At 39.9% G+C, this 24,271-nt stretch overlaps 1 protein-coding gene across 21 annotated transcripts in view; it reads right to left on the minus strand.

Annotated features, from left to right (window-relative positions):
* Positions 1 to 536: 536 nt before the first annotated feature.
* RHOBTB1 (Rho related BTB domain containing 1) overlaps positions 537 to 24,271 on the minus strand; it is a 114,991-nt gene continuing 91,256 nt past the window's right edge. For 17 of the 21 annotated variants that reach the window (XM_081075369.1, XM_081075364.1, XM_081075379.1 and 14 more), the window contains 7 exons: positions 20,876 to 21,061; positions 17,332 to 18,311; positions 15,542 to 15,660; positions 9,489 to 9,639; positions 6,487 to 6,575; positions 3,737 to 3,842; positions 809 to 3,197 (listed from right to left, as the gene is read on the minus strand). In XM_081075369.1, the coding sequence (XP_080931495.1) occupies positions 3,028 to 3,197; positions 3,737 to 3,842; positions 6,487 to 6,575; positions 9,489 to 9,639; positions 15,542 to 15,660; positions 17,332 to 18,311; positions 20,876 to 21,061 (1,801 nt within the window). In that variant the 3' untranslated portion in view covers positions 809 to 3,027. Of the gene's footprint in view, positions 3,198 to 3,736; positions 3,843 to 6,486; positions 6,576 to 9,488; positions 9,640 to 15,541; positions 15,661 to 17,331; positions 18,312 to 20,875; positions 21,062 to 24,271 lie in introns of all 21 variants that reach the window. The other 4 variants (XM_081075371.1, XM_081075370.1, XM_081075372.1 and 1 more) reach the window with 2 other exon arrangements.

Genomic DNA, 24,271 nt, shown 5'->3' on the forward strand with positions numbered 1-24,271 from the left:
AAACTTGCCACTCAGAAAAGTCCTCCTATGAGATCTCATTGGAGACACTTCTTCCCTCTGAGCTTGGGTAGACATTAAACTACCTAGAAGTCCAGAAATTGTTTACACATTTTCCCAAAGGCTTTATCAAATGTCCTTCTGAAGAAAAGACTGATTTCCATAAGCCCACCAATGCAACCTTCCACTTAGCTGCTGGCAGATTGCCTAAACCCAGATTATAATAAGCCCATTAGGGTAGAGACATCATTTCTGTGTTTTCCCCTCCCAAAGTTAAATCATGTCTAATGACGTAATTATTAGCTAAGAGCAAAGAACCAGACCCCTCATTTACATCATGGCACTGGAATCTCAGCTGGCAATACCAAAATCAAAGATGACAGCCATGGAAACAACCAAAGTATCCTTTGATAGATGATTGGATAAAGAAGATGTGGTATATATACACAATGGAATACTATTCTGCCATAAGAAAAGATGAAATAGTGCCATTTGTGACAACATGGATGGATTTTGAGATTATTATGCTAAGCGAAGTAAGACAGAAAAAGTCGAGAACCTTTAATTTCACTGATATGTGGGATGTAAAATTGAAAGCAAAAAAGGAACAAGACAAAGAAACAAAGAAACAAAAACTGATAGACATAGACAATAGTTTAGGGGTTACCAGAGGATAAAGGGGGAGAGGAGTGGTAGATGAGGGTAAATGGTGATGGAAGAACTGACTCTGGAGGGTGAACACACAATGTGATGTATAGATGATGTATTACAGAATCGTACACCTGAAACCCATGTAACTTTACTAACCATTGTCACCCCAATAAACTTTAATTAAAACAACAACAAAATGACAGTCATTCAAGCTGCCTTATTCCTGGAGCACACAAGCACCCATGACTCAACACCTTTAAAGTTTTGATAGTTTTTTAAAAAGCTATTAACATTACACACATGATAATGATGGTAGTCCCTTAAAAAAAAAACTGAAAGCATTTTATAGCTAAACAATTTTATTGGCTTTTTGTGGAATAAAAAACACAAAACAAACCACCATGGTTAAAGGCCATAATCAGCGTCAACCAAATGAACCAGCCACTTGGTCACAGTAGCTGATAACAAACACTAGTGGATATTATTGCTTATAACCCAAGTTCATTTATATGTCCATTACTTTTTGGCAAGATTACAATCAAATGGGAGCTTTGGTTGTGTAAATTCAACTCTGACTACACACTGAAAACTCAACCTCTACCATTTTATGATGGGATATATGCTGATTCTTCCTGAATCTTGACATTTATTTTCTCAATCTTTCGCCTTTCTCCTTCCATTAATGACTTACAACCCTATTGACAAAAGAATTAAAGTACATGCATTTATAACCATCTGTCCCTACTCTACTGCTTCCCTCCCTTGTCATGAGAGGGTGATGCATTTCTGGGCCTCTGCAAACTCTTGTATCTCGTGTGTTTCCACTATTAGTAATAAATGCCCATCCATAATCTGGATAGATTTTCAAATGTATATGACTGTCAACATTGGAGTTGGGACTCAACTGTCTCTTTTCCAACTTCTGAAAGCTAGAAGAAAAAAAATCCACAACTTTTAGCATTAGTAAATTGACATCCCAACAGAACAAACCAGAGCCCCCAACATACAAGATCCCATGGTAGGTGTGGAGCTGTGGCCTTCAAATGCTCTGTATGAGTGCTGTAACGTTTCAATTTACAGAGAACAGGGATTGACTGCCTCTTGAAAGCTCCTCTGCTCAATACTTTCTATTTTAACACTGAAAACTCAAAATGACAAAGGGTCAGAATGAATTCACAATAGCACCATTTCCTAGACTCTTTGAATAAGATTCCTGTGTGTGGTGGAGAATGCAGGGACCCTAGACGACCCAGCCTCCAGCTTCATGCCTTCATAGGCCCCGCCAGATTTCAGCAGCAGTGGGTGGTCTGCCTTAGCCTAGTTCTGCAGCAACATGAATTTTCCCTGGGAAGAGTTAAAAATGTGTCTTATAAAGTGAAGTTGGCCACAGGTGAGAGACCTGAGGAAGCTTATTTCTGGTGGTGAGATGTAACAAGCCTACAGACGGTGGGATAGAGTTCAGGGACCCTTGCCCTTACCCATCTTGATTCAAGTCAGTGGAGAATCTGCATGCAGAAGCATGGCAAGATCAAGGAATAGGAGAGACAGAAACCCTAACACAGCCATCCAAACACCAATGCTCTTACGTTATCTTTTGTATTCAGGTCCACCAGTGAGTTTGCCCTGAATAATGCTGGGATTTAATAAGCCCTTCTAATGATTATAAAGATTATCCTCTTGAATCTAGACATTTGAAACAACAGAAGATTTGATATCACTATATTTTACATGGCACATATAACCATATAATTACTAGCACTTCCACGGCAAATATTGGAAATAAACATTCTTGGAGTTGACTTGGTAATTATTATACCAGTGTTATTCGGCAGAATAAAGATTAAACACTCCCTAACTTGCACTTTGGGGAATTTCATTCCAACTTTCTACTTCACAACAAAAGGTTATCGCTCTAATTATGTAATAATGCTCTGCGTTCATGTGGGCACAGAGAATCACAGGGTGTCTTCATGGTTAATTTGTGGCCTGTAAAATAAAGTAATACATAGTAGTTTCATTTCAACAAAATACAAGACACCGTATAAAAATATTTTTCAGTTTGGAATTTGAAACATGAAAGCTGGGTTTTCTTTTTTTCCTTTGTATAAAAAGAAATGAAATAATGAGTAAGGTTTATTAAGCCTTCTAACAAAAAAATATACATATAAGGAATGCAGTGAGCGTCAATTTCCCTTTTTGTCCAGGCTCATGGATGGTGAGCTTGTGCTTTGATCCCAACAAAGATAAATGCACAGAAGTGGAGGAAGATCAGTGCCTCAAACCTGAACTACATTTTATCTCTAATAATAAGACTAATTTTACAGTAGTGCTTTTAAAAGCGGTGTGTCGGATTACTGATCATTTTTTTTCTCTTCCTGCTCAAGCGACCGCTGGACTTGAATTCCAGAAGCACCACTTTCGTCTTGAGTAATGTTTATTTAGTGCAATATCTTCCTTCTCTCGTTCCCTTTTGACGCGCTGGTAGTGGTCTTCTTCTTTCAGGTACCACACAGGGGGCCAGCGGTGGCGCTCAAAGTATTCCTGGTTGGCTAGTGAAGGAAAGGGGTGGGTGATCACACCTGTTGTTCACTGATTGCCTCTATATGTTCTAGGTTCTGTGGTCAATGTTCACATAGATGATTATTATATATATCCTCTCAATGACCTGATGTGCAAGGACTATGATTAGGACCATTTGCAGATTGTGACAATGGAGTGTTGAGAGGTAGAGTTACTTGCCCGAAAGTCATGTAGCTGGGACAGAGAACCTGAACCCAGGGCCACCTGATTTAGAGTGTAAGCTTGCTCCTAAGCCTGCTTCCCCAGAAAAGCCTGAGCCATAACCTCAGCATATCTGTAGTAGGGCCTCCTGATCTCCACCCCACCCAAACCCCCAAGAGTGAAGTTCTCCAAAGAGAATTCCCAACCTACAACCCCTGTGTCATGTCATGGGAGGATGTGGCCAGCAGCCAGTCATCAGGACTTCTCCAGGAGCTTCTTATTGCCCATGTTCCTTCTCAAGGGCAAGGAGGGCAAACGCTTCAGTTAGGTGGTAAGCATTGGTGAATGGGGAGCCCCGCAGTCTCACCTGCAGATTTTGATTTGATTTCCTTGCGGAACTTGGAACAAACACTGTTGTAGTTGGTGCAGATGTGGTGCAAACACCAGGCAGCCAACTGGTGGGCGTTGTGAAACTGCAGAGAAGTGACCAAAAGTGGGTCAGACTCTATTATCTAAATTGGGGAAGCCACATAGAGGTGAGAAAATTAAGGGCCCATATACTAACTCAGTAAACATCTTGTTTTGACTTTGGCTATGGTTCTTATTCCAGCCAAGTATAGCATTTGGCACACCACTCCTTTATCCCTTGTGATAGGCGCACCAAAAATAATCACAGTAACAGATCAAGAGTTCGAAGTATGCCTTGCCCTCCCACCCTCCCCCGCCAGCTGGCCCTCTAGTGATAAGTGACTGTGGCCTCTGGAAGGCACCAGCCCACAGCAGAAAGCAGCGATGTCATCTCTGTTTAAGGAAGCCTGGGCAACGCAATACTCCGTGTCGCATGTCAGAGCTCAGCTTGCTGGGGCCAAAGATCTGAAAGGGGAGACTGTGGAATGTGTGCCTGTCCTATACCTGTCCTTTGGTTACATAAGCAGAGCAGGCAGTGTGGGCAGGGTGGGAGGGGTCTGAACACCCACCCCTCCTTTCTGAGCAGGTGTTCAGGGAGCTGGCTCTGATTCAGCTGTGACTGAAAAAGACCCAACGCTCAAATATTGACAACCCCCGTTCCTTCCCCAAATTTGGCAGGTCTCCTCATATCCCTCAGTCTTTTTGTCTGCATCCTTTCTCAGACATCCATTCTTTTGTTATTGCTCTTGAAGTTCCTTGGATCAGGCGCAACCCTGAAACTTACAGCCTGGCTTCCTCTGGAGCCCACATTGTCCTGAGTGAAGGCCAACGTCCTCAGAAACTAACCCAAGAAATTCTCTAAAAATCACAACTCCCATGTCACAGACAATTTTACCTGGTGCTTCAAACTTATTTTGATATTAGATTTCTCTATGAAATTAGGATTAGGGTAGTGGTGTACTGGAATTGGTTTGTACCTACCTGGTCAGGAGAGTCAACTGTGTGTGTGTATTCATTCCCTACTCTGAATTCAGGGACTTCACACTGTTAAAATTGGTCAGGTGGGAAATTTATACCATGGGAATTAGAAAATGCACAGGGACCCAGTTGTCCCCAAGCTGATTATTAAATACAAGGACACCACTGGGTTAGGGTCTTACAAATAAGCTAAGATATGGGAGACTCCATCCTAAACCCTTTCTCCCAAGGCCTGTCAGAGCTTAGTAGTAATCATATTATTTTCTTGCAGGGTTTATGTGTGGGCAGGGAGGGGAGGGGACAGCATGGGAACACAAAACAAACAGCCACAACTGCAAATGATTACCTGAAGAGGCCTGGCCCTATGTGAAATTCTGGATCATTTCATCTTCTATAGGAGGAATACTTACTGGAGAGAGCCCAAGTCACCAACTATCCCCCAGGCCTGTTTTGAAAGACCCCAAATTCCAAGTGTGGACAATCAATTTTGATGGGCGCTTACTGATCCTACGGCAATTGATGTCTCTTCTCAGTTTTTACTGTAACTGCTATCAGGTTGTTTTCATATTGGATTTTACTAATTGGTGCCTGTGTCTGTATAGCTCACTTGCCTTTAATTGCCACAAGGGCAGAGAATCCACCATTTGAATCTCATATTCTCTTGTCTAGGGCAGTACCTGGTACTCGGGGAGAAAATCTAAGCAATACTTGAAAGTTAAGTCAGACTGAACGGATTTCTGTCAAGTCATATTTCCCCTTTTTCTTTCTTGAATCTGAGCCATCGCCAATGGCCACAGTTGGAATGGCCTGAGTAACACCTGCTATGTGCCTCCCTCATTTCCCTGAGACTACCTCTTCCCCCTTGATTGAGAAATATCAATTTAAATGGGCTGACCTAAGACTTAGTAAACCACTGCCCTAACTGAGAGAGGGAACAAAGAAAGCCAAACCCAAAAGGCCAAATAAAAAACTGAAGAATTTGTTCTTAGTTCTTTCAGAGTGTAAACACATTGCCAATAAGTCTATGCCACGGACTAGATAATCCCACATATGAGTATGTGCCTTGCATTATGGGAGGGCTTCTACTCTTAAATGCTGTTTCTTGAACATTCTCTCCCACTTGATTCTCACAATAATCTATAAGGCTGATTGGGCATGAATCACCATCCCATTTCCTATGAATGAGGAAACTGAGGCAGAGTTTAGCTTTGTGCCTTGAGTAAGGTATTCAGTTACAAAGCTCAAGCTGCATCTTGGATGCTCTCTACAAGAACAGTGCAAGTGATATATTGGAATTATAGAATCACAATGTCAATATTAACAAAGACTGACTTTTGAAAACCCGAGGAGAGCTGCAGTGGGGCCTAACGGGACTTCATGGAATTCTAGAAACTGTCTGATCTTGGCCAACACATGCCTAAGAATTTAAAAGGGAGAGACAAAACCTTCCGCTAGGGTGCCCCATGTTGTTCTCCCACATCTGAAGCTGGTGCCTCAGGGGACAATGGGGCTGGTGTGGGGGTGAGGTCCTTGTTGTTTTTTCAAATGGACCGCGGCGGGGTGTATAGTGCATGAAACGTAAAACTCTCAGATCTTCTCAGTGTTCACAGGGGGCCTCTGTGACTCAGTGGTGACATCTTTATTTAGACAGATGCAACAGTGGCATGTTTTATCAGCATTAAATGAGCTGGTTGAATACACTTAAAAGGGAAAAAGCAAACTGTTACAAACCTGGGCCAACTCCAAATAAGAGAGCACTTCTCCATCAATGCCTATGCCACTCATGGCAGCCTTGGTCAGCTCCTGAACGGCGTGCTGCTCTGGGGAAGAGAGGGAGTAGGAGAAAGTCAAATTACCCTCTACAAGCCAGACATCTTGCCCTAAGAGTCTGGTCACCCAAGAGGAGAGAAAGTATGGGACATAGATCTGGCAGCCATCCAAATCGAATCGAAGGCCTGTTCTGATGTGTAATAGCCTTTCAGTACATAGAGTTTTGGTCTCCAGCCATTGCACCAACAGCTCTGGGGACACTTGGTAGCACTTCTGCAATAGCCAGAGTTCCCCAGATCTTCACTGTCCCTTATGGTAACTACCGGCCATATGAGACTATTTACTTAAGCGAATTTACACTTGAATAAAAATTCAGGTCCTTAGCCACAGTAGCAACCTTTAAGGGCCCAATAACCACGTTTGGACAAGGCAGACACAGAATGTTTCCATCATTGCAGAATGGTCTGTTGGACAGTACAGCCCTAGATGGTCTAGCACCTTCCTAGAATCCTCTAGACTCTCTAGTATCTTCCTGTTTGACAGTTTCCCCACTCACTTCACTCCAAATCTCAACACTCTCCGACAGTGGAGAGACTGAGTAACAGGAACGAATCCATATGGGAAATTAATAGTGTGAATGCATATGTCTATCTCAGCAGCTGCAGATGGGAGACATATTGTTCAACCTCTTAGATTCCAACAGTTGGGGAGACTGTCAGCCAGAAGTAACACAAATCCAGTTGAGAAAGCCATTTTTGCTTGGGAGCAGTGTCCAAGGCTTCTAAGCTGAATTTAAATTGTGGTTCTGAGACTGAGCTGTCTTTCCTCCATTTGGGCTGTCACCTGCCTCTGGGATTGACATGCATGGGTAGTCTAAGCCCAGCATTTCTAGCTCCTTTGAGTTGCTGTATTCTTTTTTCATCTCTATCATTGCACCTGTTCTTCTAATCCAATAAACTGTCCAAATCATACTTATTTCTGCTCTAGCTCTACACATTTGTTAGGCAATATGCCTCTAGCTGGTCAATAAGGTATCCAGATTTGAATGGTTTCTTTGGTAAATCCTTCCTCAGCTGGATTGACAAACAAGTGCTATTTGAAACTCAATTTCCCAGAAAAGTAATTGGGCTTTTTAATTTTAGGGAACTGCAATATTTCTTGATATTCATTCAACCCTTTGGCTTGCAAAGCATTTTCACCCCAGAAACTGATTTGTAAACACTATGTTCTGAACACTCTATACTTACACTAAATTGTACAAAGCAAACACTATAAATGATTAAAGTAATCATCTTAGGAAGCCATATATTAAATAATTATAACAGTTATAACAGCATTTAATAACACCAACATACAGAGAAATCTGTAGTTCACACAAGGCTTTTTTGGGTCAGTTTCTTCCATGCAGAAATCAGTCCCATGTTTTCATCACCATACTTAATATTTAAGCCAAAATGACACTACTTCGAGGTTGATCTCACACCTGTTCAACAACTTTGGCTCCAAATTACTTTTGACTATTTCAAAAAAGATCAAATTTATCCTCAAAGGACAAATACTTGTAAAAACCGTGAGTAGTCAAATGTTTTGGAACTGATACTTCTGGAAAAAGGAACTGCCCATTGTAGCCTCCTAGACGTACTGTTTAAAAGGCAATATATACTCATTTGGATCTATGACTTTAGGTGTATCAGTTAAAAACAGTTTTAAAAAAATCAGATGGCAATGCTTCAACTATCTCTTGCTATCTAGTCGCCGAAGGTGGCAGGTGAGGGGAGAACTTTGATTTCCTGTTGGTTGAGTAGAGTAGAAACTTGGAGAAATACATCTTTTTTCTGAAGACGTTGACAGAAAGTCAAGCACAGATGTGACTGGTTCGTTTGTTCATGCATTCATTTTAGTTTGTTTAATGATTCAGTGACTATTTACTGAGAACCTGATATGCTCATGTACTTTTTGTGTGCAGACGACAGGCCAGTGAACAAAACAGGCACTCTCTCTGCTTTCGCCATTAACAGGAGTCAACGCAACATAGCGATAAACACATAGATTGCTGATTGATACCACTGGTAAATGAGGCTGGAGGTTTAAATTAAAAAAAAAAAGTATTTGAATGCATATATTCTATTTAGACCTGCTTCAGCTTACCAACTGAACAAGTCTAGAAATGATGGTAAGATTTTATGAAGTTAAGCCAAGTGTCCCTTTTTGTAGTTTCTCCCAAAATGATCTTGACAATGTCAGAACATTTTCTAAAATAACTTTAAGAAAACCACTTACATAATGCTGACTACATGCCAGACACTGTTCTAGGAATATATATATATATATATATATATATATATATATATATATATATATATATATACATATATATTTATATATCTTAACTCTTTAGTCCTTATAACAGCTCTGTGATAGAATACTATTATCCCCATTTTAAAGAGAGTGAAAGTGGAGACACAGATGAGACACAGAGTGGTTAATTGAAGAGTGAGGTCATCCAGTTGGTAAATGGTGAAGTCAAAATTGGAACCCAAGCAATCTGACCGTGTAACCTGTGTTCTTAACCACTGCCTCCTATTGCCTCTTTCTCAAAGACTATGTCTGAGCACACATAATGGGGATCACGTGGACATGGTAGTTTTATTTCAAATTCCATGGTCCACACATAAGGCCGAGTGCATACAGCCTGGGCCCGCAGGGCCGGGTCCACGTATTACCCATCTTTATATTTGTATCACCTAACAGTGCCTACCACAAAGAAGGTGCTTAGGAAATATTTGTTGAATTGAATTGGGCTGTCGGATACATTTGATCTGTTCATATCATCCTGCACAAGACAGTCCTATATTGAGTGATAAAAAATTGATTTTTATTCCCTGGAACTCTTATTTTTGTTTAAATGGGATTTTGATCAATTGACAGTCAGACACTGCATGGCCCTGAGTCATCAGCCTTACCTGCAAGTGCGACCAAGTGTGGCAGGCAAAATCTGTTTGCCAAAGCAATTAATTCCAGTGGGTCCAGGTCCAAGTTAGGTGTCAACTGCTTGGTATAGAGATAATCCAATACCGCCTGCATTGACATCTTGTTTATGTTCGGGAGATACACCTGAAATGTTATTTGAAAAGCTAAGTTCTGATGAAGAAAGCAGTGGGCATATTTTCAGGCTATACTGCTTATAAATATTCCAACTGTGTGATTCAATATTGGTGAGTCTGGAACACCTGCTTTGAGACTGTGTATAGAAGCCATTCACTATTTATGGCTTTAAACCTAACAGTTTGATTTGTAGATGACAAAAGAGTGGGGCCGCCTGACAAAGCCTGATTTGGAATTTTTAAATGGCTATTTGGACTTATAAATCAGACAAATGGGCTGTAAATGTGTGATGACATTATAGTCCCTCCTTGCCAAGTACCTTATAATACTCTATTGTGGTGAAAGAAATCTCCTAGCAACATGACAGGTGTTAATGGGAGCAGCAAAGCACACTGTTGCTGACACATGATAGAGCCCAGCTCCCTAGGATGTCGAAACAGAGGACACATGGCCACCCTCGTTGCCACGGTGACTGGCTGGATCCCACCATTCTGTCAATATATGCGAATACGATATACACACTTCATCATTTTTCCTATGGCACAACCACATAGGTTCAGAAATACTGGAACACTATCAGGCATCAGTAGATTGAGAGAATCCAGAGAAGTCCCTTGCCTGGGACTTCGGGGGGAATAGTTGGTTGGCTATGGTGCACTCTCCCCTCATCTTCCTCCCGAGTACCTGTAGTGGTTGCTGGAATTTGCTAGAGAGCCAGGGAGTCCTGGCTGGCTGGGCGTGGATTCATGGGGATGTAAACTGTACAGCAGCTACTCTTCATTGTAGGTCTCCAACTACTCCCTGAAATGGGCCCTAATGTAGCATAGAATGCTGCCACTGGTGTTTGCTGTTGGAACGATGATGATTATAAAAACTAACATTAATTGAAAGCCTCCTATGTACATACAAGATACTGTGCTAAGCTTTCCGTACACATTATCTAGTAATTTGATCCTAGGGGGAAGTGATTAATTTTGCCACTTTACCGATAAGGAAATTGAGGTTCAGGGAGGTTAAGTTCCATATCCAAGGTCACACAGCTAGGCAGTAGTGACTGGGATTTGAACCCAGGGAGAATAATTCTAAAGCCTATGTTCAGAATTTCTGTGCAGTACTGTTAGGTTGGTGTAAAAGTTATTGCAGCTTTTGCAATTATTTTTAACATTTTAAACCGTATTTACTTTTGCGCCAATCTAATAGCAACCTTTCATGGGTAAGAAGCAAAGATTTGGCTTACAGTACAATAAAGCACCATATTTCATTAATAGTTTTTAAGAATTAGATTTCTAAGTTCAAAAGGATGAGCAGTTGTAAATTTCTTAATTCTGGTATTTGATAAACCTCTATACATCATATAAAGATATACATCTATAGTTATGTATGATTACATTTATATTATAAATCTAATCTCTCACGATATTTATATAAATCTATATATTTGTATCTATTATCTATCTATCATATATTTATCTATCACCTATCATCTATCTATCTATCTATCTATCTATCTATCATCTATCCATCCGTCCATCCATCCATAATACAGGGCTCATGGCCAATGCATTCTAGTGGTGTGGGTCCAGAATTGCTTAAGCTATAACAAATTTCTACACTATTCCCCTGCACAGCCACCAGCTACCTCAGACGGGCATATGCTTTCAGACAGAGCCTTCCCTTAATATATCAAAGGAAATGCCTAGAAAAATTCCTAGACATATTAAGAAAATTACTCCCCCTTCAGATATAGTCAACAAAAACAATGATGATTCCAGAAAGAAGGTGCATGAATTGTTACCATCAGTGATTTGACAAGTGTGGCCATTTCAAGTTTTTAGCACAACCTCTGCAATACATAGATAGAACTTAGCAAGTAAAAACTATTACTAAAATTATTTTAAAATAAAGAAGCCATTGTACTGTAATTAGTTGCTATTCCAGTGAATCTAACACTGATTGTATTTGTGCGTATGCTTCCCTACGTCTATGTTTATGTACACGTCCATTTATTTATAGAAACCCACATAAACTTGTTTCTATGTGTACGAGCACATGGCAAAACTTCATTTCCCCGGAATGGTGTTTGGATTGCTACAATTTTCTAGATAATCGAAGGTTAATTAAATTGTGAAAGTTTAAAATTCGAACAATTTTGATAGTGAAAGCACCGTGTACATTTTATAAAGTGCTATCAAGGGTCAATGATGATAAACATAAAAGTCCCAGAGCTTCCTGTGAACACCTGTTCTCTCAGAGATGGAGATGTCTGCTGTTTCTGAAAATAAGGGCTTCAAGGACAGGGCAAGAGGCTGGGGCAGGCCCAGGAATGTCACGAAAATGCTGTGTGACATTTGAAAAATCATTCACGCTCTATGACTCAGTTTCCTCATTTGTTACATGGGAGGGATTTGGAATAGATGACATTTAAAGCTTTTTCTTCTTGACTGAGATCATGGATTTTGATGACATTCAGATTACATTAGCATGTTTTGGTAAGAGTGTGTTCTAAATCATGGCAAAATGGACATTCTAAATTTAAAAAAAAAGTTGTTTTTAGCAGTAGGAGATGACGTATTCCAGCAAGCAAGCTCCACCCCAATACTCTCAATGTCTGGAGGGTTCTGACATTTGTAATCATTCGTGACCTGCTGCTTCCTTCTTGTTAACGATGCCAATATTTTTTTGAAGCAATGGCTCTTTTTGGCAAATAATGTTGGGACCTATAGAAGTAACGAGCAAATGAGAATAAACTAAAAACACTTTCAGAACATACTTATTTTTTCCCCATGTTTTTTTTTTTTAAATCTGTTTCTGTGATTTCACCATTCATAATTAACTGTATAACTATGGAGAGACAATTTTATAGAAGTTTTAAAAACATGATAAATAAAGCTACGTAAGAAATGGAATTAAGAATTTGCATCCTACCTGCTGGAAGTAGCTTAGGAAAAAAAAAAAGAGTAATAAAGGAGAATACAATGCTACCTAAACAACGTCCCATATTCCAATTTAGTTGGTTTAAAATTTTAATTGCCAAGATCAGCTCAGACTATTAGGCTTATAATTAGAGACGGTCTACCAGAGAATGAGAAAGGATTCTAGACCCAGAGCACAGCTTACTACAACCCCGGCATGCATTTTTAATGAACCACTTGCTGAGCACCTCTGGGGAGAGAATTATGCTTACTGCTATATAAAAAGTAATGAGAAAAATACAAGTGAAATAGTGTCTTCTTAAATATGAAATGATGACTAATGTTAAAGTAACATCAGTGGGCATATTTTATTCTTTTCTGGATATACGGGTGAATTTGATTAATGTGAAAATAAATAGGCTGAATTTTGTGGGGGAATCAGAGAAAATAGAGTTAAAATGTGGCTTAGAAAGGACAAAGCCCAAGTGCAAATATGGGCCTGGAGCATTTACTGAGTGATTGAGTGCTATTTCCTACCCCCGTAACCTCTTCTACCAAGCTTTGCAAGTTTGGGAAGGGAACTGGGGGCTTTGACTTAGGGCTTCCAGGGGACAAAGATCCTTAACTATTCATTGGAAAGAATTTAACAAGAGTCCTCTAGGATAATAGTCACTCACACTTCATGAACATTTCTGTGTTCTAGGCACCAAATTTGATGCCTTACACATGTACTTTCATGTCTTACGTGCCCTTTGAAGAAGGTTCTGTCATTATCCCCATTTTATAGATGAGGACACAGGTTTAGAGAGGGTCGGTCGCTTGCCCAAGGTCAAGCTGAAATTAGAGTTCAAAACTATAGAACTATTATAGTGTATACTGGAAATAAAGAGAAGGAGCAGGAGAGGGCAGGAATGTAAACTGCTCATGGCATTCTTCATATATTGGCTAGAGAAGTTTTGGCACAGACTTTCGGATGCTTGGTTCCAGGATCTTTGTCTATTGAGCTGGGTTGAATCTATACTTACCTATTATGAACCTTATCTACAGCTCTAAGTGGTGAGAGACCTTGTCTGTTATGGGGGAGTGCTCAACAGGGGGACACCTCCAGGAGAGGCTATTAAACACACACCTGTGCATTCACATTCGCTGCCAAGGTTTTTGTTTCGGTCATGTCTCCTGCACATTTTAATCTGGAGACAATTACAGTCCATTCTGGGAAGGGATAAAGGAGATTAGCATTTGCGAGGTCAGCTCTGACAGTGTCCCTTTGGGCCTGGGTTCCTGACCTTGATCAACTCCTCTCTGCTGGGTTAATCGCAGGGCCTCTGCAGTACCCTCAGCACACCTTTCAGTGAGCTGGAAAAAAGAAGAGCAGCAAGCCTCTGGGCTCTTTATCTTGAGATTATTGGAGTCAGTGAAATGCCATTTGCATGACGTTGTATTAATTGGTGGCTTCCTCACATTTTTTTTGGAAGTAAGAGGCAAAGAATATCATTAATACTGCCAACATTAAAATAAAGCTGACAGCCACCATTTATGTAATGTGTATGAGGTGCTTTGCAAGTACTGACTCTTACACCTCACAACCACACCGTGGGCAGTGATCGTGTTTTTCAGAAGGGGAAATGGGAATTCAGAAAGGTGGTCCCTTGCTCAAGCCACATAGATTGTATGTAGGAGAGCTGAGGGTTGAGCCCCAGCTGGACAGCCTTCACAAGCTGTAGTAGTCTCAGTGACAACTCTCCAAGACACCTTTGAGGACAGGAAAGACTACATTTGGTTAGAAGTGAGGACCTCCTGATTTAAAAGGCTGGTAGATACCAGAAGGGGTAATCAGGATATTTCCCACATCTTTTCCCCAAACAGCAGAAAGCTTTTTGCTGAGGGTTGGTTTAGGAGCAGCTGCAGTTTGTTCTGGAAGCAGGAGGGTGGCCTAGTGATCTCCACAGCTTTGGCCATCCCTGGCTTGTGATCCTAGGATTCCATTTCCCTCCTTGGGTATGCCAATGCAGACTGCTGGGTCACAATGGGAGTGCTCAGATTTCTGGTGTGAGCGCCCCTTTCGAAAAGTTAGCCATTGTTTTCTGTATTTCTCTTAAAAATTTGGAAAGGTGCTGAGATGAGCAAAATCAGCCTTCTAGGACAATAAACTTGATGGGGTGTCTCCATGGTTTTTTTCCCCCCAAAGATGGTCAAAAAATACTTGCAAAACTCAACGAAAATGCTGGTTCACCTCTACACTAAAGTTAGAAGTGCTTGAATGAAATTTTTCTTTTCTAACAGTTTATAAAAAGATGAAGATATAGGCTCTCCAAGATACAGCTTGCCCTGAACTGAGTATCCCTCTTTTGGAGACAAGTAACCCAGAGGCTTCCGGTAGACCTAAGCACTTTGAGAGGTGTGTTCAGAGGAGCAACCATTTGTTCCGTTACTGTATCCCCAACTGTTAACAAACCCTCAGAGAAGGCAAATTAGGACAGAGTCTCAGGGAGTGTTGTAGTTTAAGGGGACCTCAAGGGCAAACTAGTGCATCTCTCATCTTGCAGGTGAAGAAATTGAGGCACAAGGAGATGGCTTCTTAAGGTCCCACATCTGGTTAGGACCAGAGCTGAGCCTAGGATGTATGTGACTGAAGAAACATTTTGCTCTCTTCAACTCCTGGAAGATAGCCTCTGCCTCTCTTGTGTATGCTTTTGATAATATACATTTGCCCGGTGACATTTTTTAAAAGGTATAGCTGATCATGTTTTCAGAGAAGAGGAGAGCTGTGGGGATAAAAGGATACTCTACATGTAAAGCACTTAGGTTCTTACACATAACCAGTGAATAATAAATAAAGGCTCTTCATAATTGCAGCATTTAGAAGAGGGTGACCTGACACTCAAGCTATTTCATGGAAGTAGTTGAAGAATTGAAGTCATCTGGCTAATAAAACGCTTTATGCAAATACACAGACACATTTATAAAGATACCCCTTAGGCTTTTTAGAAGGCACATACCTCACTGTTGGCGCTTTCCACAAACGACCCCCCGAACATGGCAGCCATCCACTTGCAGCTACAGATCAGCAGCGGTTTGTGGGCACTGATGGCGCCATCATCCAACTTAAATGTCACATCTGCCCAAGGATTAAGGAAAGACCACCATGAGCAGCCTCGCCAAGAGTTCCACCTGTATTCATCAATCTACATCTTTTGTACTTTCTTTTCCATATCTTTACTTCCATATCTTTACTTAACTTGATTTTGTGTCAACTCCCACCCTGGCACACCCAATTCCCTCCATTTTCTCCAATAATTAAGCATTTAAAATTACACATGGGGTCACAACATAAATTCTCTGAACCACAACGTTCAGAGAAATATTTTCTTCTTCCTTATTGTGAATAATTTCAAACATACAGAACAGTGGAAAGAATACTACAATGATAGCTCATTTATCACATTGTTAATATTTTGTCATGTTTGCTTTAGCCATATATTTATATATGTGTAGACATTTTTTAACAGATCACATTGCACTTTATTCCTAGCTACTTTATTAAGAGTTTTCTAAAAATAAGAACATTCTCCTTGGTAACTATACCATAATTACTCCTAAGAAAATTAACAGTAATTCCCTAATATCATCCACTATCTAGTTTATATTAAAAAATTCCAATTATCCCTAAACTGTATTTTATAGCTTTTTTTTTTTCTTAAACAGAATCCAATTGCGGCTCTCACAGTGTATTTGGTTATCATGCTTCTGTAGTAAGGACAGGGAGATTTCATCAATTTAAGGTCCACTGTGTAGTTTGCTTCAGATTTGTATCGTTTTTTTCCATTAACTTTTAAGACTGCTTCTATACCATGATGGTCAATGTTTGGAGTAAATATTACTCATAAGCTTTAACATTTATGAACAGACTCAGTAACCACTTACTAAAGATGTATTACCATGCTAGGCATTAGGAAAGATAAAGACAAAAATAAAAGTATCCACATAAACAGAAGGCAAGAAGTCAAATTTTTATAATCACACACACACACACACACACACACACACACACACTCAGAGCACAACTTCAGAACAAAAATAGTACAAGCATGTAAGATAGTACAAGCATGGGTCTGTAACCTATCTTGGATATAGGCCAGCAGTGTGCTGAAGCAATTACGTAAGGATGCTGTGGGCAGCTTATGGCATAGTTATCAAAGACAAAGACAGAACAAGAAAAATATAGAAAGGCGTGTGAGAACAAAAAAGGAGAGGGGATGGAAAGAGAAAAGGCACCACTGATAGGAATGCAGAGGGTCACCAAAATTGCCTTAAGGATTTCAGTGGCTTCAGGACCTGAGGTCACAGATTTTTGTCATGGGTAATTGCTGAAGAGCCAGTGGACAACAGACTTGGTCAGGGAAGGGATCCCGAAGGGAACCTCTAAGCATTAAGCTGACTGGCTCAGGCTTGGGGGTAAGCTGACCTATCTTTGGAAGCACTGTGATACCATGGTACTTGAGGGGGAAGCCTGGGTTCAACTCCTGGCTCTCCCATTTACTGCCTGTGTAGCCATGCGCACATTACCTAACCTGTCTGTCCCTCAGTTTCCCCATCTGCAAAATAGAGATAATATTTAGCCCTTAAGTCTGATGAGAATTAAATACGTAAATACGTGTAACTTAAGTATATGGGAAAAATTAAGTACTTATACATGTTAGTGGCAGTTATCCTTTCCCTTGCTCATGTCTGCTAAGGTTTGATACAACACACCAAAGGTATCCATGACTTGGCAGTCAGACCCGCTCACCTGAGAACGTCCCCTTGCTGAGACACTCCTTTATCCGATTGGCCTTCCTGACGTGAAACGCTTTTGTAATCTCCTGGTTCATGAAAGCTTCCTTGTTCATAATGTTTTCTACCATCATCCTCAAGTCGAACATCTCCAGGAGTTCAGCGATCTGAGCCAAGCCCACCAAATCCTTTTCCTTTTCATCCAGCTGCCCGGTATAAAGAAACTGGAGCAGGGTCCGGAATGGGCCTGGCTGGACAGAGGCATCCATCTGGACCACAGTCACGGGGCCCACACGTTTTGAGATGGGATTGACTTGCATTTCCCTGTGCATGCCAACAAAGCCCTTACTCCAGCCTGACAAAGTCTGCATCTCTGCGCTGGAGCCCTCAGCTTCCAGCCCCAGCGTCTTCTGTTGGGATGGGTTCTGGCTTGAGGGCTCCCACAGATCAGCCTGAGGTGTCCTTGGGGTGCCTTCCTCCTTTTCCTCATCTGGGTCAACACTCAGTGCCTGCCCCTGGAAATCCCTGCTCTGCCTCTCCGTCTCACAAGCGCCTTCGCTCCAATTTGGGGTTTCTTCACATTCCAATAAGAAAAGATCATAAAATTTGGAAGAAGAGGTAGCGAGGTAAATTCGGTGTGCAAAGATGTGCTCCTGGTCCTGAAGGACGAACAGGACATCGGCACACAGAGGATTGTCCAGCAGGCAGGCAGCTTCGTTCGTCCCCGTGGAGGGACATTCTGGAACTTTGATGACCGGTGGAGGGGCCTTTGGAGGTAGGAATGGTGCCTGAAGCAAAGGTTTCTGAACTTTCTTTAAGTGAGATTTCCAGAACTGCAGGTGCCGGCGGGCAATCAGTGCTGCTCGGATTGCATTGTCAAACACATCCTTGACTCCAAACTGGTCAAATACGCTTGTTTCATAGTACGGTATGCCAAGTTCCTTTGCAACCTCACGGCCTTTTTCAGGGGGCAGAATATCCCCTCTCTTTATGGGCCTGAAATAAGATATTAAAACAATTATGATCAGCCTTATTTTAGGGAAAAAATAGTAACTGAGGTCTACCTAAATGCCTAATTGGCTTATACATTTAAAATCCTATTCAGGTTTTTAATAAGGCTCTTGAAAAATCTCCTACCAACCTCAAGTCTTTCAAATATAAAGGACTTATGACTACAGAAAAAATAAATGCTTTCAGTAGTAACCACAAACATCAGCCGTTTACTAGCTGTTTTGTCCTGGGCAAGATACTTAACCTCTTCAAGTCTCTGTTTTCACATCTGTGAAAGAGGAATAGCAATAATGAGTACCTATATCTTAAAGGACTGTTGGGAGGTTTAAATGTGATAATATGCTTAACATAGTACCTGACCCCCTATGCCTGATGCGTGTTAGCTCTTTTCATCAATACTGCCACGATCATTATCTTCTTTATTTTATGCTTAAATTTTGCTTTATGACTTTAAAATGAGTCCATGTTTGTTTTCTCATTTGAACCTCCCAATAACCCTATGGGTGTTATTTTTGTTCTACATTCTGAAGAAACTGAGGCAGAGAATATAAAGGGTTTGCCTAAGGTCACATTTGCAATTTGCTGAGAGACCCCTACTAAGCTGTTAAGAGTCTAGAACTCCCTTATTCTAGACTAGTTGAATGGTGCACATTGAATAGCTCAATAAACCTTCTTTATTAGATTCGTGAATCTTCTTTCATGTCTTCCCCCTTCTCTTTCACTGTCTTCAGTCAAAAACTCTTGACTGAAGAGTCAAGAGTCAAGAGTCAAGATCTTTTGCTTGGACTAGTGCATTAGCCCCTTAATGGGTCTTTCTTCAGAATGTCCACATTTTAGCCCATAGTTGTCACTGCTGCATGAAAAATCATTATATCACACAAGTGTGACTTAAACACAATTCTTTAAAAAAAATGTCCTCTGGTTCCACAAAGCTCACGGAATACTCTATATTCTTTAGGCTGGCACAAAAGGCCCATTTACAATCTAATCAAACCCAAGGAGTCCAAACCTTTGGAAGTAATACAAGCTGAATAGTGCTGTGATTATAATGCAACTAGGGTAAAGACACAGCAGATTCCTGAACATAGGTAAGATGTGCTCTGCTGTTACCCTCTTCACAAACACATACTTGATTCTAAAACATACTCTTAGGAATTGATCTTCCTAAGTATTTGGTTTTTAAGACCAAAGGTAATGTGCGTGACAGGCACTGGTCTTAGGAAAAATAATACTGAGTAGAATTCAGATTTGAAGACCTGAATTGAAAAGAGGAAAAACTGCAGAGCTTTACAAAGGTGGAAAGGAAATGTAGGGAAGAAAGTTTAACTTTCAAGGCTTGCTCCTGTGGGCATTTGGTGCTGCTCCTTGTTCCTGGGACTGACTTGAAAACCACTAACTGATGAAACTTTTCAAGGTTCAGCTCAAATACCACATCCTTTATGAACTCTCAGAACCCCTCTAGAGAAGGCCCTGCCCCCTCCACTGTCCTCTAGTGCTCTGTAACTCTCCTCCAGTCCCCCACGTGTCTATGATGGGGAGGCCTGATCATTTTAACCTATTCTTTCATACAGAAAGCTCTGAGGCCCAGGCTGGTCTCTCATTCACATATTCAATTCCTAGTCCATGTATTTAAGACTAGAAGGATCATGAAAACTGAACATGAAATGTTTCCAGAAAATGTATCCAAAACGTACCTAGAATCTCGTAAATTGTCTAAACAAAGTACCATTTGCTTGTGCTGTGAGAGTATAAAAAGTTGTAAAATTCTGCATCAAGCCTAGAGCAAACATTGAAGGAAGGTATCAATATCAGCATGCTTCTGAGCAAAACATGTAGTTAAACACATATAAAATTATTTTGAGGGAATATTGAGGGAGCATAGGTTTTTAAAACTTTTACTCCCCCTCTCCCAATCGGTATCCACATTTTATATAGGGTGAAAAAAAATCCTCCTTTGAGTTGAGTTTTAAACTTGTGACCCTTTAAAAATATAACCACTAGAGACATTTAAAAAACAATGGTGTTGTTTTGCAACTATAGATCTATATGAGTTTTTAAAGTAGGACATTGTCATTTTGGGAATGAAATACTCTCAGACATTGGATTGAGGAAAATGAGAAGATTAAAAACACTTGGATATGCGTGTTTGTAGGACCCTGATGTTCCTGGGGTCAAATATTGTGGTTGATCAGTATTGAATGTTAGTTAACATTATTATAACAATCATAATTGCAAGATGAGTTGCTAATGTTTTGTCTAATATTTTACAAGTTTCAGAGCCCTTTTCCACACACCATGTCATAGTTAGAGAATTCACTTCAAGCACTGGTCAACCATTTGGAAAAATGGGTCCCTACCTAAGAGGTGATGGTGAGCATGAGAAGCGTTCAGGACATACCCCCTCATGATGAATAAGCTAACTGAAAGCATATGGCAGGTTGATGGGGTCCCAGGACCATTGCAGAACAGAACTCTAGGCTACAGAGACATCTGCTATCTCTAAATTTTAATTTGGCCAGCACAGCTCAACACTGAGTCCCTTGGCTTACCTTGCTAAAGGGCGTCTGGCTCGATTAACAGCTTCGAGATCAGCATAGCGGAGATCTAGCTGGCAGCCAACTAGGACAACAGGTGTGCGCGGGCAAAAGTGTTTGATTTCTTGATACCACATGGTTTTCACATGATTTAGGGAATTGGGATTAGCAATTGAAAAACAGAGGACCACGACATCAGACCTAAAAGGGAATCGCAGAAAAAGCTATAATACCTTTTAATCTTTTTTATCATTATAGTTCCTCCCCTCTCCCATCCATCTAATGCCAATTATCATGTCACAATAAAAGAAAAAAAAAAGCCTAGCTATTAAAGTACATCTCAGAGTCATGCAAACAGCCTGATAAGTTCCCACATTCCAGCACCAACACAGCTTGAGTTCATTTTCATATTGCACTGCAGAATGCCTCTGCATTGAAAAGTTTCCAATGAAGCTATTTTACAGGATGGATGGTTACCCAAACTTGACTCAGTTCTGGAACCACAACATGCTGCACTATTTCTGTTCATCACGAGAAATAGTTCCAAGATAAAAGAAAATAATACAAACTGTCTTTTACCAGTTTAAACATGAAGGTGATGATGACTCAACCCAATGAGATAAAGTAAACAGTTTCAACATTACTGAAAATGTGACAGGTATTTGCTGTACAAGGTCGGCAAATACACAGAAGGATTTCTACCCTTCTTCCCACTTACGCACACATGTAGAGAGCACAACCACTTATCTGTTTCTGAATTTGCAGGAATTTTGACTCTTTACTAGGTATAAGACAAGAAGGTACTATTCAACATAAAACTAGCAAGAATTATATGGGTGGCTAATTAGATGAAAAAATGTTGGAAGCAGATTTCTTGAATGTTATTGATGACACATGGCAGGTATATGGGGAAAATAAAAATTGCTTTATAGTCAATTTTGACATAAAGATCTTCCATTTTTGTGTCATAACTTACCTTTCCAGAAGCCAAAGTACTGTTTTACAAAACAGTTGTTCAATTATGGTGTTTGACAGATAGCTGCTAAATGGTATCTTCAATCAGAATTATCAATCATGCTTCTAGGTTAAAATATGCTGAATGGTGACTTTGAAACATTGAGGCAGAAGAGTATAAAGAATAGGAAAAGTTATGCCCAAGGAGTCAAGACTATCTTGCAGTTAAATTCAGAAATAAACTCTTACGATTTTATTAGATGTTAATTTATTGCCTTTATTGTTTATGTAATGAGAAGAATCAAGTCGATGAATCAAAACACTTTCTTTTTAAATCATTAATGAGCTTTTCCCCTACATATCAATGAAGACAAACAAATATATCCAGGCAACCATAAAATTTCTAAAAATAATCATTTGCAATGCAGAAAACTGCAGGGTGCTTATATTAAATGTAATTCACAAGTTGAGTCTTTAAATTTATATATATATATATATATATATCAGACCACAGCCAATAGAGGGGAAAATCATGGGATTAAAATATTTACAAATCATAAAAGGAGGGCCTAGGACTCAAAGTAGATGAATGGATTAATCTGCATGTTGAGAATGTCCTTGAAATAAAGATATTAGCAAAGATCCTTGGACACTGGAAAATATAAAAATATAATATGTGTAAAGATATGCACAAATATATAAATGAAAGGGAAGCATGTCTTTGCAATTCTGATTTAGTTAGTAGACTATTCTGTGCACAGTCTTTACTTCTAATCAGCATAAATAACAGTACCCAGTAAAGCCAAGAATGCTTTGAATTTTACATTTTTTAGGAGCTGAGTTTTCTATTATTCATCATCCCATTTATATAGGATATCTGATGCAGCTCTGCTGTGAGCTTTGTCCTGATCATAAAATAAACCCACCATGAATTTCGGCACAGTGAGAATAATATGGCAAGATCTGAGGTTCTATATTATAGAGAAATAACTAAAGAAATGTATTCAGCACCTAAAAGTGGAATATTATGTATTTGTATAAAATGGTTCTAATTTGTGCCTTCTATTTCCATATTAAGGCACACAGCTATAAAGGAAATCATTCTCAGAGCTTAATTTATATGACAGACATGTAGCTAAATGTCAATTCCGTTATCTAATTTTATAATACAGCATGTGATGTTTTGAAATTAGAGCTAGCTCGGTTGCCAAGGTTACCATGATAACACTCCTGCCACTGAACACATACTAGCTACTCTCCAGATGACCTGTAAACAAGTACAGACAGGACCTTGGGGGGTTGGAAAAAATGGAATCTCCTGATGATAGTAGCACAATGCCATCACACAATACAGGACCGGAAGACCCGGCTTCTAACTATGTTGCATCAATATCTCAGTGTATGAAATGCTGTTGGAAAGCTAGAAAAATAATTCAGTGCTTTGTAAATGTTTTGTCTCAAAAGAATGATAGTTAAAGAGAAGAGATTGCACTACCTCTGAAACTAAAATAACTTACTGAGTCAAAATTCTATTTGTATCCTTGGAATAAAATTATTCTTTAATCTTAATGCACATTTAGGTGCTATGAGAATCTGTCCCCATTATTTTACATCGAAAGCATTAAAAAATATCATATTTGCTTAAATACCTTCGGTTTAACCCTTATTGATCTAAATATAAGTGCAAGTTAAGAAAACATTGTTGGGGGTGGCTGGTTAGCTCAGTTGGTTAGAGCATGGTGGTAATAACACCAAAGTTTCAGGTTCAATCCCCCCATGGGCTATGGTGAACAGCACCCTCCTTAAAAAAAAATTAAAAAGAAAAAGAAAATATTGTGTACAGATGATACAGAATCCTATCCTTTAGGCCTGAGTGTAGAACCTGGATGTTCTACCTGAATGTAGAACCTGGAACCTGATTTTAACCCAATGGCTGAGAGAAAATGGTTGTAGTGACAGGGACATAGAAAGATGCTGCTTTACCATGTTCTTCCTCATCTCAACATTCTTGTCTAATTTCTAATTCTCAACACATCTTTTGTGACACAAACACCTATAGAATCAAGTAACTTTTTTGAGAATGCCATTTACTCCCTGTAGATTTTGAGCCATTTTTCTATCCGGTCAAAGAAGGCACCAAACCTGCAGCTAAGAATATCTCCAGCTTTAGGCAGAATTCCAAGGAACTAGAGATATTAAATAACTTTTAATCAAAACATTCATTCTCGTGTGGAGACTGTTCAATGTCTGACAAAAGCTCATGTTTAAAAATGCCATTCCTACAAAAGATAAAAAGGCAAAAAGGAACTTCTATCGTTTTTACTTCTATGGCTCTGTTATAGTTTGTTTTGTTGTGTTTTTTTTTCACTTTGAAGAGATGAGTTTAAAAATAATTGGGAGGGGGAGGTGTGATGAGGACATTCTCACAGATTAGGCAGTAGGGTTAGTAGTGACCTC

This window comes from Rhinolophus hipposideros (genome assembly GCF_964194185.1).
Source record: "Rhinolophus hipposideros genome assembly, chromosome: 15".
NCBI classification, from domain to species: Eukaryota; Metazoa; Chordata; class Mammalia; order Chiroptera; family Rhinolophidae; genus Rhinolophus; species Rhinolophus hipposideros.